The sequence below is a fragment of the Pristis pectinata genome, chromosome 3 (assembly GCF_009764475.1).
Source record: "Pristis pectinata isolate sPriPec2 chromosome 3, sPriPec2.1.pri, whole genome shotgun sequence".
Taxonomy (NCBI): Eukaryota; Metazoa; Chordata; class Chondrichthyes; order Rhinopristiformes; family Pristidae; genus Pristis; species Pristis pectinata.
In genome coordinates, this window is record NC_067407.1 from 91234883 (window position 1) to 91252870 (window position 17988).

General features: G+C 39.5%; 1 protein-coding gene across 1 annotated transcript; it reads left to right on the plus strand.

Annotated features, from left to right (window-relative positions):
• Nucleotides 1–1960: 1960 nt before the first annotated feature.
• On the plus strand, nt 1961–17354 carry dnaaf10 (dynein axonemal assembly factor 10). The gene is made up of 8 exons (XM_052012010.1): nt 1961–2183; nt 4571–4671; nt 6341–6471; nt 7637–7738; nt 11114–11229; nt 12523–12657; nt 14537–14634; nt 16029–17354. The coding sequence occupies exons 1-8, from the start codon at nt 1998–2000 to the stop codon at nt 16234–16236; spliced, it is 1077 nt and encodes a 358-aa protein (XP_051867970.1). The 5' UTR covers nt 1961–1997; the 3' UTR covers nt 16237–17354.
• Nucleotides 17355–17988: the final 634 nt, after the last annotated feature.

Consider the following 17988-nt stretch of genomic DNA (forward strand, 5'->3'; position numbering starts at 1 on the left):
CAGCAAGATTACAATGTTCTGACGTTTTTTGCTCAGTGAGGGGAGGGAGAGAGGGACACTCTGACGGTCTCCGTAACAATGGATGAAGAACAATAGCTGTGTCTGTCACATACAATCCATGTATGGATTTTTGGAGCATACAGGTCATTAGCCTGTAGAGGGAAACAGGTATTTGTGTGGACAGCCACGTCTCGAATGCCTTTCGTGGTGGCAGATACTTTGGAACAAAGTAAATGGAGATCATCGGAGATTGAGGTGTCGTATGGGTTCCATCGTGGAACATTTGGATTTTGTAATTTCTCTCTATATTCTCTCTCTACATTTTCTCTTCAGTCAACAGTGGTTTTGCAAAAGCCTTTGCTCACGTTTCACCTTATGACTTGCTGAACTGAACTTTGAGACCTATTCCTGGACTTGGAGTTTGGGAATTTGCCACACACACACTTCGAGTTTAGTTTTGGGGTTAATGTTTAATATCTACTTTTTTACTTTTTTTTAACTTTTTTTTACTTTTCTTATTATCTTAAGTAGTTATTAATAAAATAGTTTCTAACACTTATACATGACTTGGTGTGCTTCTATTGTTGCTGGTACATAACATTCCAAAGATGCTGCCAGGACTACTGGGTGTTTCCAGTGTATTCTTTTTTTATTTCAGATTTCCAGCATTGGCAATTTTTTTTTTGATTTTCAATTCCTTTACAATTCTCCCTATTCTTCCACTAACTGCTCATTCACTTATCTCCTAAATGCATTATCTCATATTTCTCCAGATTGAGTTCCATTTGCTACTTATCTGCCCCCCCGACCAGTCCATTGATACATTTTTATAGTCCGTTGCTTTTCTCCTCACTATCAACATCATTATCAGTGGTAAAGTTCTGGCAAGGCAGAGCTGGGGATTATCAGCTTTCATGAGCAAACTAATTCATATTTGGAAAATGCCAATGAGGAACAGACGAATAAGAAAGGGGTGGAAGTTGGGGGGGGGGTGGTGTAGGGGGAAAAGAATAAATTATTGAAGGACACCAAAGCCATAAAGTGCAGAATGACAAGAGTCTGACCACATACAGAATGAATATTACTAAACATCAGAAAGACCAAATGTATTTTCAATTCTTGGCTCTAACCAATCTTTCTTCTTCCTGGTAACTGTCTGAACCTGAACCAAACTGTTCACCATTTTGACTTCTGCTTCCTATATGTATGCCTTCACAGAGACTACCTAGTTCGACTCTCATAATATCAATTAACTCTGAATTCCTGCTTCAGTCCATCCACTGCTGAAATCCCCTTCAATGCCTTTGTTATCTCTGGATTTTTCCAATAATCCAGACTGGTCTCCACTCTTACAATGTATTCCATAAATGATGCCACCCAAAACGTACAAAGACTGCCTGCTTCACCCAGCACTTCTGAGGCAGTCTTCAACCTGAAACATTGACCATGTCTACTTTCCGAAGATGCAATCTGACTTGCTGAGTGTTCCCAGAATCTTGTGCTTTTATTTCAGATTTCCAGCATTTGCAGTTTTTCTTTCGATTTTCACTCAGTCTTCCACTGTTCCCGCCAGTCAACATCTCATAATTGTTTTCAAATTCCTCCACAGCTTTACTTACCCGTCTCTGTGAACTCTTTTAACTCCTGGCGATGCCTGCAATTCCTCCAATTCAGGTCTTTCGCATATTCATAATTTCCAACGTCCCACCACGACTTCAGCTGTTGGGTCTTGAACTCCCACCCCTTTGACCAAGCTCTTGGTCCTCTCTCCTTGATTTCTCCTTTGATAATTCTCCAACCTCCCGTAAAGCGCCTTGGGAACACTGACCACTTCGCAGACACCGCTGCAAACCTGCCCCCCGCCACTGGCGAAGAGCGGGATCGGACTGCACTGCGGAACGTCATTGGGGTCGGAAAGCGCGGCGGCCGGTGGAAGTTCCGCGCCTGCGCGGTGGCAGAATCGCGACCGGGGCCCTGGAGCCGACGGAGCAGCCGCGATGAGTTCGGCGCTGGAGAAGCCGCAGATCATCGCCCACATCCAGAAGTCGCTCAACTACACCTTGTTCGACTGCAAATGGATCCCGTGCAGCGCCAAGTTCGTGTGCATGGGCAACTTCGCCAGGGGCACCGGCGTGATGCAGATTTATGAAGTGTCTCACGGGGACCTGGTGCTGGTGAAAGAGGTCGGTGATCAGCCGGCCAGGCCCGGGTCCGGGCCCGGCGTTGCCATGGAGACGGGTGCCACTCTTCGTTAATTACAGTTCTCATCGACGAGCACCTTTAAATTGTAACCTGTTCTTTCTTTCAAAACAAACCTAATGTTTTGAATTACAATTCGGCCTCAGCTGCAGATGATAGAGAAATATGGTGGTTGAGGCAGGTACATTAACAACATTTAAAAGACACTTGGGTACATGGATAGAACCATAGAACAGTACAGCACAATACAGGCCCTTCGGCCCACCATGTTGTGCCGACCTTCAAACCACTCCTCAGACTATCTAACCCCTTCCACCCATATATCCCTCTATCTTAAATTCCTCTTTAGGCTTATCTAACAATCTCTTGAACTTGCCCAATGTATCAGCCTCCACCACCACCACCACCTCAGGCAGTGCATTCCATGTACCAACCACTCTCTGGCTGAAAAACCTCCCTCTAATATCTTCCTTGAACTTCCCACCCATTACCTTAGAGCCATGCCCTCTTGTATTGAGCATTGGTGCCCTGGGAAAGAGGCGTGGATAAGAAAGGTTTAGAGGGATAGGGGCCAAACGTGGGCAAATGGGACTAGCTTAGATGGAAATCTTGGTCGGCATGGATCCTTTGGGCCGAAGGACCTGTTTCCGTGCTGTGTAACTATGAGTCTATATTCATTCCTTCAGTTCAAGAGACTGCAGGTACTGGAATCTGAAGGAAAAGGCAAACTGCTGGAGGAAACCAGTGAGTCGAGCAGCATCTATGCAAGGAAAGGGATGGTCAACTATGACCCCACCACCCCCCCCCCCCCCCCCGATGCTGCTTGACCCACTGAGTTCCTCCAACAGTTTTCATTTGTTCTTTCCCCAGTACTTTCAGATAGTACTTTTGCCATATGACAGAGTTGGGCAGTAAATGCTGTTGCTCACACCAGTGCCTTCATCCTGAATGAATGAATTAATACCCACCCTGAATGCCCCACTTCTGGATGCCATGAATTCCCTTTCCAGTAATACCTGAGCACAAACATAGCCACGTGGGAAAGCCAGTACGATCCCTAAGTCCAACCGCTGCCTGGACTCATTAATATCTCCCCAGTCTCCAGCCTCTTCCAGATAGGGATGTAATGGTGATTCTGTCCAAGGCTCCTGGAAAAAGTTTACTTGGTAAAATGTTGTCAAACATAAGGGCTGGGTGAAATGCAGTATAGCTGTTTCAGTATAGTGTACATGTCTGTGAATGGAAAGTGATGCACTTTTCATTGTAGCAAAAATATAACTTTGTAAATTGAAGATCTGTACCCTTGAGCACTGGTATTGCAAAAAAATCATAAATTGAGTGTTCATAAATTAAGGATTTACTAAATAGTTGAAGTGAATAGCATTTAAGGGAAGGCTAGTGAAACAGGAGGGAGAAGAGAACAGAAGGTTATGGTGATAAGATGATAAGTAGGATGGGAGGAGGCTTATATGGAATATGAATATAGGTGTTAACTAATTGGGCTGAATGGTTTGTTGAACCTTTGTATCTAGTTCCCCTTTTTATGAAACATGCTTTTTTCATGAACCCGGAAATGTAGCAAATATTTTTTTTGTGATCTCCACCACCATACCATAATACTGTCTGCAGTTTTGGTTGTCACAGTGTAGAAAGGACGTGATTGTTCAGGAGAGGGTGCAGAGGATATTCACAGGGATGTTGCCTGGGACTGGAGTGTCTCTGTTATGAGGAGAGACTTGATTGGCTGGTTTTGTTTTCCTTGGAGTGGAGGGGCTGAGGGAGGAGCTAATAAATAGGTACAAAATCATGAGGGTCATAGTTAGTAGTAAACGTTTTCCTTTGGCAGAGGTGTCTATAACTGGAGGGTATAGGCTTGGGTAGGGGTAGGAGGGTTAGAAGGGATCTAAGGAAGATTTTTTTTACCCAGAGGATGGTTGGAGTTTCAAATGTACTGCCAGAGAGGGTGGTGTAGAAGGTTAAGGACCAAGTGCTCACAAATGGGATTAGTATGGATGGTACTTGATGGTTGGCATAGACTTGGGCCAAAAGGCATGTTTCTTTGCCTTATGACTCTGCTACTCTACGATTCTGACAAATTGTGGTACCAAATGTCTTTGAATTATCTGACTGTTCCTATGCAGGGATTGTTTGCTAGGTTTTACAGATGAAGCAAAGGTAGAAAAATTACCTTCTGCTCGTGTTACTCATCAATTGAAGATATGCCAAGTTATGGATTTTACTAATGCATGCAGAGTTCTTCCTTGAATAGTTGTCTCTAATATCTCGGTCTTTTTGAAACTCTACTTTTGAATCCTGTAATTGAGAAATTAATGCTAATTTTCATAATTTGAGAAATATATGTTTATTTCAGATTGAAAAATCAAAACCAGTTAAATGTGGCACCTTTGGAGCTGCCTCTTTGCAGCAGCGGTATCTGTCTACAGGGGACTTTGAGGGAAACTTGAATATTTGGTAAGGATTCAAAGCCAACAGAAGCTATTTTTGCATGTGTTCCAGTTTTGGAAGAGTGGTGTGAAATATTCCTATTGAAATTACTGCATTTCTGAAGATTATTGAGGAAATATTGTAAGATGTCACTTTGAAATCTGTTGCGGCAATCTCCCAAGCCACCAAAGCTGTATTTATGTGAATTCTAAACTGCCTGATCAAACTTGATTGGCATTGTTCATCATTCAATGGGTGGAATTTTCTCAGTATTAGTTGGAGGAGGAATTCAATTATATGTTTCCATTACCATCATGGATAAATTCATTATAGATCTTAACTGTGTCTTTTTAAAACTAAATTTGTTCAAATTAATATTGATTAAATCTCAATAAATGAATCTAATTTGAAAAATAAATTGCAAGAAATAATCAGCAGGTCAGGCACCATCTGTGGAGAGAGAAATGAAGGTAACAACTTAGGTCGATGACTTTTCATCAGAACTGGATAAGCTAAGGTTTATGAAAACTATATACCGACAAGCTATTTACTTTGGTGGAGCGGGTATGCAGAATGTAGCTACAGCCTTAAAATTAGAGACAGATTATTCTAGCAAGGCAATTAATAAGAGTGGTGGAAAGCTGGGATTTTTATCCAAAGGACTCAATAGAAATTTCTGAGAGTGAAGTCAATAAATTTTTATTTGTTAAGGTTATCAGTGTATGGATTAATGGTGAGGAAATGGGCATAAAGTATATATTGTCTCTGATGTAATTGAAAACTGGAATGGGCTTGAGGTATCCAATGGCCTACTCTATACCTATGTTCCTCAGTACCCATTTTTAAATTGGTGATACAACTTTAGGAATAAAATAAGCAACCGGTAACTTGTAGGCAGACTCTGATAAGTTGCTGCTATATATTCTTTTGATGTTTTTGAGACTGACTTAGTCATGGGATCACACAACTGTTTTCTGTAAGATAAGTTCATTCAAATGTTCCAAATTCCTAGAATAGTGCCCATGGTAGCTGTTGCTGTCTGTGACGCTTTGTCATACAAAATTGCTAAATGTACTTCAATGTTCCTCAATATTTATGAGGCAGATAGTCCTTTGAACTGTAGAATGTGTTATGGTCTGGCTCCGCTATTCTTCAATTTTTCCAAACGAACATGGTGGCCTTGATTTTGCTGAGTTGGGCCCTCACTTGCTGCATGGATTCCCCATTCCTTGCCTTTATGTGGTTTGGGTCTGCAAGGCTAGACTTGAGAACATCCTCCACCTACTCAGCGTGGTGTCAGGATCTTGTTGTGTAATTGGGTTAGGTAAGCAGGCTAGAACAAGCCCTGTAAATGAATCTGCTGAGAAAACCCATGACAATCAGCAATGCCACACAAAGCATTTTGGAATGCTCCTGGATGTCCCTGATGGCAAACAAGTAATTAAACAAAAACGTAACTTCTCTCATTTTGACCTTCCTTCCTTTCAGCTGTAAAATCTCTATTAGAATGAATGGGCTGGTGGATCCTGCACCAGGTCTGTCCAGGCACTGGATCTGTGAGCAGATTTCCCAGTGCAAGTTGTATGGACTCCTTTTCACCAGGTTACTAATGCCGCAAAGTTGTTTTAGTTCTTTACCTAGTCTGCTCTTTCAAAATTTTGTATTTTCACTCACTTTTCTGATTTTATTTATTCAGGAACCTAGAGGCTCCAGAATTGCCAGTCTACTCAGTAAAAGCTCACAAGGAGATCATAAACAGTATTGATGGAGTAGGAGGCTTGGGAATTGGGGAAGGAGCTCCGGAAGTGGTTACTGGAAGCAGAGATGGTAAATTGCATTTAAATTATTCCTTGTGTTTCCTGATCCATTCTCTGCAGACTGTTGCAGTGCTGTAATGATTGAATCTATTGAATTGCATGTGTTTGCTTTGGTGTCAGTTCCTGGAACTTTCCTACATTGGTGTTTGAGTGTCTAGAAATATCATCTGGAAGGGAGCCATTCACTCCATTTCTTGTGCCAGCCTTTTGAAAGAGCTACACAAACATCTTTCTTTGTTGACCTGAAAGATTTTCTCTTCCAGTTTTATTCTAACTCCCTTTTGAGAGTTATTTCAGGCACTGCATTCCAGATTGCAGCTATTCGCTGTGCAAAGTAAATCCTCTCCTTTCCCCCTAGATTTGTTGCAAGTTATTTTAAATACGTGTTTTCAGATTACTGATCCTCCTGCCACTTGAAACAGTTTCTCATTAATTATATAAGCTCCTACGATTTTGAGAAGTTAAAATAAATCTCCCCTTGACTTTTAATAAAAGGCCCTCCAATTTGTGGACTGTTGGTCATGTGAAGTTCTTAGCTCTGACAATCTAATCATGAAAGCTATTTTTCTCTATATTTATTTACTGTTTTGTCCAAGGCAAATATTATGGCCAACCTAGTGCTTTTTCTCAAAGCTGGATAAATGATAAATTGGAACATAAGATCAGCAACTTGATGTATATGCTCTGCTTTTATCCATTAAGTGTTGAACATTAGTATGGACAAAGGCAATGCCAGGTATCATGCTTATCAGTGTGCTGTTGCTGCGGTGGTAATTATGTGGTACAGCTGGCCCTTGTATTCTAGGGCTTATTGATAATAAAGTTTCCACTTTTTTGAATTGCCCCTTAATCTCTTCTGGAAAGTGTGTGTATATTTATCGGCACAGTGTTGGTTAGAATTCAGTATGATGTTCCTGGTGATTGAACCTGTTGTCAATCATCAGTGTCTGATCTTGCGCTTGGACGTTTGTCATTTGAGTAAGGATAGCAAATATATTTGCAGGCTGCAGTGTGGGATGGGTTAAATTGCACTGTTCAGATTTTGCTAGCTTGAAATTACTGACAACCTTAAAGCCTGCATTGTGTGCTGAATGCTTGCTGTACATAATATTGCCTGTTTGTATGTGATTAGTACCTGATACAAATTAAATCACATTTATTGTGTTTTTTGAAAGGAATGGTGAAAGTCTGGGACCCCAGGCAAAAAGACACTCCCGTAGCAAATATGCAGCCTGCAGATGGAGATAACCAACGGGATTGTTGGACTGTGGCATTTGGTATGTTTTGTTTATGACTCTCTATTTTGAAGCCATCCATTTAAGTCAATATTTTCACTAGTGTACTGAGAGGATTTTTAGAGTGATTGAATAACCAAGAGTATGCAACACTCCTTATTTAGTAAAAAAAAATTCTTAAAGCCAATTTTGACATTGTTGGATGTCCTTCTTAAAGAATGAATATAAAAATATTTGAATCCTTTAAGATGTATTGACCATCAAATTGACTTCATTTTCAGAGTTTCACAATGTGACTTTTAAAAGCAGCTGTTGTTTGCATGCGTTGTGTTTGCTGGACTTGGGGAAATTTAGGATCCATGGATAAAGAGTTTTCCCTGGAGTGAAGGAAGCTGAGGGATTTCGCAGTCTTCTTCCCAGGGCAGGTTAGTCTAAAGCTAGAGGACAAAGGGTTAAAGTGAGAGCAGAAAGATTTAAAGGGAATCTGAGGGGCAAGTTTTTCCACACAGAGGATGGTGGGTATATGGAATGTGCTGCCAGAAGTTGTTGTAGAGTCGGGTACAATTACAATGTTTAAAAGATGTTTGAACAGTTAGGAAAGATTTTGAGGGATATTTCCAAATGCAGGCAAATACGAATAGGTCAGGAAGACACCTTGATTGGAATGGACAAGTTGGACCGAAGGACCGGTTTCTGTGCTGAATAACTCTGTGATTCTATGAGAAGAGGCCATTTGTTACATCCATCTGTTTATTTGTAAATGAAGTACAGCTTTTGTAATCTAGGGTTTAACCCAGTTTAATATGGCAACAAATCTCCATAAATGTTTCAGGATATTTTTCTTCTGAATTCCATTATTGGGCAATTATTAGCCAATGCTCTGGCCAGTTTTCCTCTTCCAGATGAAAAACTTAAAAAGCAGAAAACTTCTTGAGGTACTGAGGTTTGTTTATGTCACCACTCTTCTTATTTTAATCCATTTAAAGTAAATGGGTGAACATCTTGCTCAAAGTAGAAGACAAGAACATGAAGCACTTTCTCAGACTGTAGTTTCAAGTTTTTTTCTAGTTCATGCATCGCAACTCAGGGAGAAAAGGAGGTTAATCATATAAATGTTGCAGCCAGCAATGAAGTAATTACGCTTACTGTTGACCTCTAAGGAAGCTATCTCCAAAGGTCCAGTATTCTCTCTTGGGATGACCTTCCCTCCACTCCCCCCACCCCCCACCATTGGGTGCTGTTTGCTTCCCCCCGGGTGCTATTCACTGTTGGGTTTCTGTTCAGTGGAGTCCCTGATTTCCAGCAACTGTGATGTCATCAAGCAAGCTAAACAGCCAATCATATTAAGCAAGGTTCGTAGGCAGAATATAAAGTAAACTTTTTAGCCAATGTTGCACATGTTTAAGGTAGCACAAAATTAGCATTAAATTATCTTCTTGAAATTGATAGCTGTAATATCATATACGTTTAAATAAATATATTTCTATTATTATTTTAAAATTCATCACATTTTGATATATTTGTCTGAAGATTGAGAATAAATGAACTTGGTTCTTTAAGATCAGAGTTTGCTAAGCAGTGATTTAGGCAAAGTATATTAAAAAACCTACTTCAGACTTGTGCAATATTTAACAATATGTTACACTGAGAACGATTGGTGAACACCTGAAGTTCTCATCAGTTCTGTGATTCTGCTGATCACATTGCAGAAGGCTAGAAAAGCAGCACACTCTGTGGAGGAACAGGGAATAACTGAAAACAGCTGCTTGATTTTCACAATAAATAACATGAAAGCAGAAATCGTAGAACTGCTATTAGTTTCATCGTGTAATGACAATGAATACTGATAGTTTCACTATCATTACAATCAGATAATCTAAGCCAACCTGTTCAATATGGCTTTTGTTTTAATGCCTCATGTATTTTAAAGAAAAACATTGTTTTCCTGTGTTTTTTTCCATCCTTCTGGCTCAGTAGTGTGACCTCAATCTTTCTGACCTTATTTTCCAAAAAAGTTGTTTTCAGGTTATTTACTGCTTTCTCCCTGTTTTAAGCTGTTTATCATTAATCAGTAGTATGCTTCTGCATTAAAGTATTTATTTTAAAGTCATATAAATAAACAAATGGCAATCAGTAATATTGCAGATGTTAAAAGGCACTGACATGATGGATCAAATATTCTCCTCCTGTCCCGTTTCATTCTGCAATTCTGTGAAAAGGATTAAGAATTACGCAGCAGATGGCCATGCATACAGTGAAGTGTCTGGGATCACATGGCTAAAAGAGTAGCACTAGAAATTAATTTTGCAGAGAGTCAATGTACCAAGATCATTTCTTTCTCTTTGTCCTCCCCAACATTTGAATCTGGATGTAGAAGCAGTGAGAAAAATAATCTGCATTATTCTTATTAGCCGCATTAAGATTGAGCTATGGCCTCCCCTCACTGAATCTATCCAGGAGCAATGCAGATTATTGGGTGGCGAAAGGAGCCAAGGCAGAACACGTAGGTTGTTCAGTGAGGTGAGGCCATAGCTGCTTATAAATAAGCAACTGCATGTAAACCACTATAAATAGAAACAGATGTGCATATGATTATCACAGTTCTGACATCACTATCAAAGAGCTTTCAGGCACCTTTTTTAAAAAAAAATACAATGACGTTCTTCAAACTTGAAGAGCACCGGTGTCACCAGGTGCTTTACGCTGGCAAGTGCACATATGTATTAGATAGCGGGTACGTAGATTCAGGAATTCAGATAAATTCTATTTTTTTTTTATCCTCTCCACCACTCTGTTCTCCTCATCCCCTATGTTCCTTTGCACTCCTTTCCCTTATCTCCACCTCCTGGTCGTCTTTGCCCGCTCTATGGTCCTTCCGACCCCATAACTGTACCCTGTCTTCTCATCTACCAAGCACTTGTCCACTCTCCCCATTCTGATCTCCTGGCAGGCAGCAAGCTGATCTTAGATGGCCAGTAACAAGGCAGATGAGTGCTTCAGACCACAGGCACCGGTTTTGCAAATGGCAAAATTGTGCATATATATAAGGTTCTTGGCAGATGGGTGGCGCACCAAATTCAGACTTTCATAGACGTGGACGGAGGACTTGTATGCTTCAAAACAGCAGTCTGGCCTGGACCCACAACTCACCAGTGAATCTGCCCAGCTGTCAAGGACAGGTTTCCTGAGGCATGGAGCCTTCTCAGTATATTGTTTACCAGGTGTACAATGTCCCATCCAGGATATATTTCCAGAAAATAGGCTTGTATTGTTGCCCTGTAGTTAGAATTTTCTCTTACTTGATGAACTGCAAGCCTTGATTGAATTCTGATGATACAATTCCTCATTGGGAAGGTGTACAAGTTGGGTTGATTATTTTTTAAATAGTCTCAAACTCCTTTGTGCCTCCTTGGACAGGTCATGCGTACAATCAACAGGAGCGTTGTGTGTGTGCCGGATATGACAATGGAGATATCAAGTTATTTGACCTAAGAACAATGTCGCTCCGGTGGGAAAAAAACATCAGAAATGGGGTAAAGAACAGATGTCATTTTAAATCAGTGTAAACTCTAAAACTCCCTCCTTGTGGAGTGGAAAATAATAGCTACATAGCGGTATACATGCTTAATACAAAATGCTATCAGACTGTTGAATATAGGCATGTGCAGTTAGGTATTTTCATGGTTTATTTAAAAATAAACTTTTAAAACAGTACAGCACAGGTACAGGCCCTTCAGCCCATGTTGTTGTGTGAAACTTTGTCCCTCCTATTTTTTTTTTCTTCCCTTTTTAATATCTCCATCTCTCATTTCTTTCCCTAACTCCACCTTAATTGCTCAGTTTTTGGTAGGGCTTCTATTCACTACATACAGTACTCCAGGGGAGTACAGAAACTTCTGCTTCTCTTCCTGCCACTTGCAACAACCTAAGAAAATCAACTGGCAAGACATTTGATGCCCAGGGTGACATTTCAGATTTATGGACTTTGTAAGCTGTTTTAGCAGAGTACTCAAAGTCAATAGTGTCATTAAAGCTTCTCTCTTAGCAATGCTCTAGAAACTGCATGTTTTCAAAGCAACTCTAATTGGATCTCTTGGCTAAGAGCACCTGTTTCTAAATGTAGAAAATGCTGGAAGAGCCAAGCAGGGCAACCAGCAAGACACTTAATGGTCCGGGCATACACCCTTCCCACAAAGGCCCTTTGATATTTGTTGGGAATCAATACTTGAGACAGTAGTTTAATTGGGTTTAATTGCTTTGCTTCTGATATTCCTATGCCATATCTTTGTGCTAGTGTTAAATTAATTTATAAAAAAATTCTTGAGTGTTTTTTGAAAAATTCTATTGCTTTTTCCATGAATTCTCAATGCACATTTTTTCCATCACTAAATCGGTATACAGTACTGCAGTAGTTAGTGCTGCTGTGTATCATGTTCAATCCTGACCTCTGGTGCTGTCTCTGTGGAGTTTGCATATTAACCTTGTGGCCTCCTAGGTTTCCCCTGAGTGCACCAGTTCCTTCCTACCTCTCAAAGATGTGCCTTTGATCGATTAATTAGCCACTTACCCCTAGTGTATGGTTGGAAACACAGAGTGGACTTGATGGGCACGTGAGAGAATATAGGTTACAGGGAAAAAGATTGGGGAATGGAATTGATGGGATAGCTCTGAGAGCCAGAATAGACTTGATGGGCCAGTTGTCCTCCTGTGTCATAAAGTATAGGGAATATGCAAAATCAAAACATTTTTAGGGCCTAGAATGCAACTCTTCTTGTGATGTTAGAATATACTTTTACTTCAGTATGGACAATTACTTGTTTTTGCAGGTTTGTTGTGTTGAATTTGACAGAAAAGATATCACTATGAATAAGCTGGTGGCCACTTCCCTAGAGGGGAAATTCCACGTGTTTGACATGCGGACCCAACACCCAACCAAGGGTTTTGCTTCAGTTAGTGAAAAGGTATTTAATTTGCTCTTTCTGTGCTTTATAAGGACTGATGTGGCAGGTTGTATCTTGGTTATAATTTGACTCCTTAATAACCCAGGGTGTAGGTTGCCATGGAAGTGTCTTATCAAGCAGCTTAAGTAGCCTTTCTGGCAGCAGCCAAAGTGGAATCCACTCTCGACCAGAAGCATTATTTTGTAAAACCAGCCCTATGGCACAGTCACTTAAACTGTTGTCTGAACGGTATATCAGATGTCCACTTAATATTGCTATTCAAAAGGATCATATGTCGATGATCCAGTTAATTCATGACTGCCCAACAATACGCAATCTCAAGTAACAGGTGTCAGGCAAACTTCAGTTAATGAAGGCACAAAAAATTCTCTATCGTGTAAGTTCCGAAGAAAAATTTGGGTTATGGGTGTGACTTAAATTGAACATGGAAAATGAAAATGATATTTTAACCAGTGATCATTCTGCATACATATAATGAGCAAATGATCCACGCATTGTACCATATTTGGATTTTTAATTACTTTCCAGAAAGGGATTGGGGATTGTATTATTTTTAACTGCACTACTTGAAAACAAATTAAATTGGCCCATTTGGAAAGATGGGTCAAAGCTTGCAGGAATTGAGGATATAGAAGCATTGGAGGCAGTGCGAGGGAGATTCACCAGGCTAATTCCTGGGATGAGAAGGTTGCTCTGTCAAGAGATTCTAGACAGTTTGAGTCTGTATTCCTTGAAGCTTGGAATAATGAGGGATGATCTTATTCAAACATACAGGATCCTAAGGGGGCTTGACAGGGTAGATGTCAACAGTGGGAGAATCTCAAACAAGGGGACAGTCATTTAAAACTGAAGTATGTAGAAATTTCTTCTCTCAGAGGGTAGTGAATCTGTGGAATTCTTTATCCCCGAGGGTGGTAGAAGCCAGATCATTAGCTTTATTTAAGCTGGAGACAGATAAGTATTTGAAAGACTGAGGAATTGAAGATTATGGGAAACTAAGATATCTTTATTAGTCGCATGTACACTGAAACACACAGTGAAATGCATCTTTTTGCGTAGAGTGTTCTGTGGGCAGCCCGCAAGTGTTGCCACGTTTCCGGCGCCAGCATAGCATGCCCACAACTTCCTAAACTAGCACAGAAGGGTTGAGGCCAGCATAGATCAGCCATGATGATATTGAATGGTGGAGCAGGCTTGAGGGTTCTGGTGGCCTCCTCCTGCTCCTATTTTCTTATATTGTTGTGAAGGGATGATGGAAATATGCTGCAAAAAAGGAGAGGCTTTGCAAGTTTGAGGAAAAGGTGAGGGGGGTGGGGGGACTAAAACTAATTGGATACTTTCAAAGGTCACATGGAAAAATAATAAAAGCTACAGATATAGCCAAGGAATTAAAGTTGAGTGGACCCAGCACAGGTAGATTTCAGTGGGTTTACACAAGTCCTGCCCCACTGAAAATGCCCCTTTGCTCAGGTGGACATGAGAGATCCCATGGTGCAGTTTTGAAGAAGGGCAGGGCCAATATTTATTCCTCAGCCAACACAGTAAAAACAGATTATCTAATCATAATTTGAGTTCTATTTGTGGGGACTTGTTGTACACAAGTTGGTTCCAATGTTTTTTGCAAGGTAACAGTGCCAACATTTCAAAACTACGTCCTTGGCTTAATTGTACTTTGACACAAAAAGTTCTTTGAATGAAAGAAACTGTCCACCTATCTTTTATTTTTATTGCATATATGGTATTTTGAAAGTAGATATTTCCAAGAAAGTATGTCACCCAGCTCTGTAGTTGTTAGTTATTAAGTGGGACAGGTGGTGTTGCTCTCTTTCTCTCATGTTTTTATAAACACTGTGTTTGTGTGTCTGCTGCTTTTCCCAAGGCATATAAATCCACCATCTGGCAGGTCCGTCACTTGCCACAGAATAGAGATGTCTTCATGACAGCAGGAGGAGCTGGCAATCTGCATCTTTGGAAATAGTGAGTAACCTCCTTTCATTTGTAAACATGGTAGGCTGCCTAAAATCTATGTGAAATCCCTGCTTTATGGTTGCTCCAAAAGATTAATGATTGGGTCGTACTATATCAGAGCTAAATTATTTTTAGCTTAAACCTGAGGCCAGTTTTACCCGGCTACGCTCTTGACAGAAGCCAAGGAGGAGGTTAACTACTTTCTTCAATGTTTGGTTCATGTTATAGGAAAGCTAAATGAATGAAAGAGAATAAAAATAAGTTTCCAGAAATATATATATATATATATATATATATATATATACATATTTGTAGTTATTAACCTCACCACCTGCTCTCCTTCACCCAGTAGGAGAGCCCATTTTGAAATATTCCTGACTTCAAACATACCAAAGGTCAGCAAATCTTCTAGGTTCAGGTAATCTGGCTGGGCTACTTTTGGTTAGGCTGGGACTAAATCCTATGAAATAATATTTTACTGTTCAGTTTTCAGAACCAGAATAGCAGAATTGGAGATTACGACTGGCAATGATTAAGTTTTGAAACCTGTTTCTGGAAATAATGTTAGCAATATCCTTTCAGATCACCAGTGTTTAGAACTAGGATGTCCACCAATCTTTAGTATCTTCATTGAACCTCTGAATGTCAGAATCCAAGGAAAATCACAAGATGTAGTGAGGGGCTAGGGGGAGTGTCAAGCAGTTATAATGTCATTGGAAGCATTTAAACTTCTTCCCTGTACTTCAAGTAGTGGTTTTGATGCTCTGGAAGTTGTGTGTTTGCTGCATGTTTAAAGAAGGAGCCCTGAAGTTTGGTTCCAATCTGCCCCACCTGCCTTGTGGAAGGATGGAGGCAAGTATGTGCAGTTGGTCACATCAGCTCAGATCTCATTGAATGGCAAAATAGATTCAAGGCATCAAGTGGTCCTTATCTGCTACCATCATCTTCTGTTCCCCCATCTTGGATGGGTTGGGGAGGGAACCAGAGTATGTTAGCCATTTTATTTAAAAGTTAAGAACAATGGTCTAAATCACAAGAGCAAACTCCTCACCTCTTGAGATCTGTTGTCTTGGAATGCAGCTCAGTCTTATTTTATATAGCTGAATTTCTGTAAGCTTTCTATTTTGTGATATTCTTTTGTTTCCAAGCAAACAAATGGGGAAGCAGGAGGAATATAAAATCAGTGATTGATAGATGTTGGTTCTGGCTTTTGTAGCTAAGCTAAAAGCTGCATTGGCGTTTGCTGTCAGCTACAGAAAACTCCATGGTAATTAAGATTTGTATAGAGATAACAGGGGCTGAAGTTAACTTATTTCCTTTGTGTGTGGGCACAAGCTGAAAGGTATTATCTGGAGTATTGACCCTCCTAAACCCATGTGTTTCTTGCCTTGTGTGTTTTCCAGTGAATACCCGGCCCAACGCTCAAAGAAGGACTCTGAGAACGTAGATATGGGAGTTGCTGGCACAGTCACATTACTTCAAAATGTCACCATCTCCACCCAACCCATATCAAGCCTTGATTGGAGTCCAGACAAACAGGGCCTATGTGTGTGCACTGCATTTGACCAAACCGTGAGAGTTTTAATTGCAACTAAACTTAACCAAATTTAAGATTATACCAAGATATTACACAAATTACCCTCCATGCAACAGTGAAATGTGTCCTTTGTGAAAATAAAGGAGGAATGTATAGAGAATAATAGTTAACTTTTTTTTGAAAGACAGAAAATAGGCAGTTTTATTTATTTACTTTGTCAATTTCCTTTGCAAGATAATTGAGCTAATTTCCTGCCACCTTTTGATGGGGATCTGTGCTGAGGTGAATCATCCATGTGTTATAGCAAGGGACTGTTTTCTTCTGATGACACCCCATCTAGTGGTGTGAATGAGGATTGCTCAAATAAAGTGGGTGTTTAACTGGAAGCTTAAATTCTAGTCGGTAATTCATCATTTGACCTTCTGTAGAATGCGTTTTGAGTTTTAAATATATTTGACTTATATTATAGGAAAATAATATTTTAGAATGTATGGTTCTTTTTTAAGTTAATATCTTTTTTGAAAAGTCCAGAAACATGGTGCAAGAGTGAATATTCTCAATTATTAAATTTCCATTTAAAGAAAGTCTTTGAAGGTTTGGAACATTATATGTACAATGAAACAATGTCACACTGCAGGATCATTTATCTTTGGAGATTGTATTAAAATTCCACCAGAATATGCAATAGTGAAAGCTCCCATATATAAAAGCGCCTGCACAAATGTGAGACTTCCTTCTCCCAAGCACAATGAAACAAAACTCCACTCTCATCCTCCCTTTCCCTGGTTAGAAAACTGATAAGCTTCATTAATTTAAAGATCTTATTAGTAATGAGATTGATTTTTAATTTTGCTGAATATTTGATAATATGCCTTTTGTACATAATATAAAACCAGTTTCCTGTTGTTTCTTCATTGTTATTGGTGAAGGTTTGGATAGATCTAAATCCAAGTTTTCACTAGGGGAAATAAATTCTGATAGGATATTATCATCTCTCATTTGGGATGATGATTTAAAAATTTATTTTGTCTACAATTGTAAATAATGCAAATCAGAAAAATATATCTTACTGTTATTTTCCTAATTTTGATTTAAAGTTTTTTTTATTTGCCTGTAATTTGATCATATTTTGTACAGTTTGAAAAATGTTTTCAATAATCTGTCACACTGCATAAATAAACCACTTGAATTGTAAAAATATATTATAATGTCTGTTGGATTTTGGTGAAGTAATACTTCATTTGATATCTGCATTTCTTGGTCAGCTGAGTATTTGAATAGTATTATGACTTTCACATTTAGGCTGTCCTTAAAGTATTGCAGAAGACATAAATTACTTCTAAAGTATAGTCACCATTATTCTATGTAGACCTTGATGTGGAATAGGCTAACAGTAGTAAATGAAATAAATGAACAGTTCTTTTATTTCAGTGATGTTTGATATGTGGAAGTTGGCTGTAATTCCTTGGTCTATTTTGTCATCCAGACATGGAGACACCAAAGAGATCTTTGAGGAAGGAGAAGAAATTCTGTTAGATTTTGGGACAGGTATACTTCAGAGACATTCCCAATTGAAGCTAGTTTAAAACATTCCTTTCTGACTGCAAAACATATTACTGGATGTAGCAGTTGCTGGGGACTGGACACATTCTGACTTGTCCATTGTAATCTCTGTAAATTTTCATGCAAGTAACTACTACTTTAGAGTATGGCATCAGAGTGAAATTTCACCCATGCCAGTCACTTTTGTAATTTTTGTAATGGAATTTTAACCTAGAAATCTCAAGATTATTAGTTGGTGCTTTGACCATCTTAACTATGGCATC

What these genes read in the sequence shown, in the direction of transcription:
- dnaaf10 (XM_052012010.1), top strand. Translation starts at nt 1,998, where the DNA reads ATGAGTTCGGCGCTGGAGAAGCCGCAGATCATCGCCCACATCCAGAAG. An exon ending in TTGCTTCAGTTAGTGAAAAG is followed by an intron (nt 12,658 to 14,536) that starts GTATTTAATTTG and finishes GCTTTTCCCAAG; the next exon opens with GCATATAAATCCACCATCTG. An exon ending in AATCTGCATCTTTGGAAATA is followed by an intron (nt 14,635 to 16,028) that starts GTGAGTAACCTC and finishes TGTGTTTTCCAG; the next exon opens with TGAATACCCGGCCCAACGCT.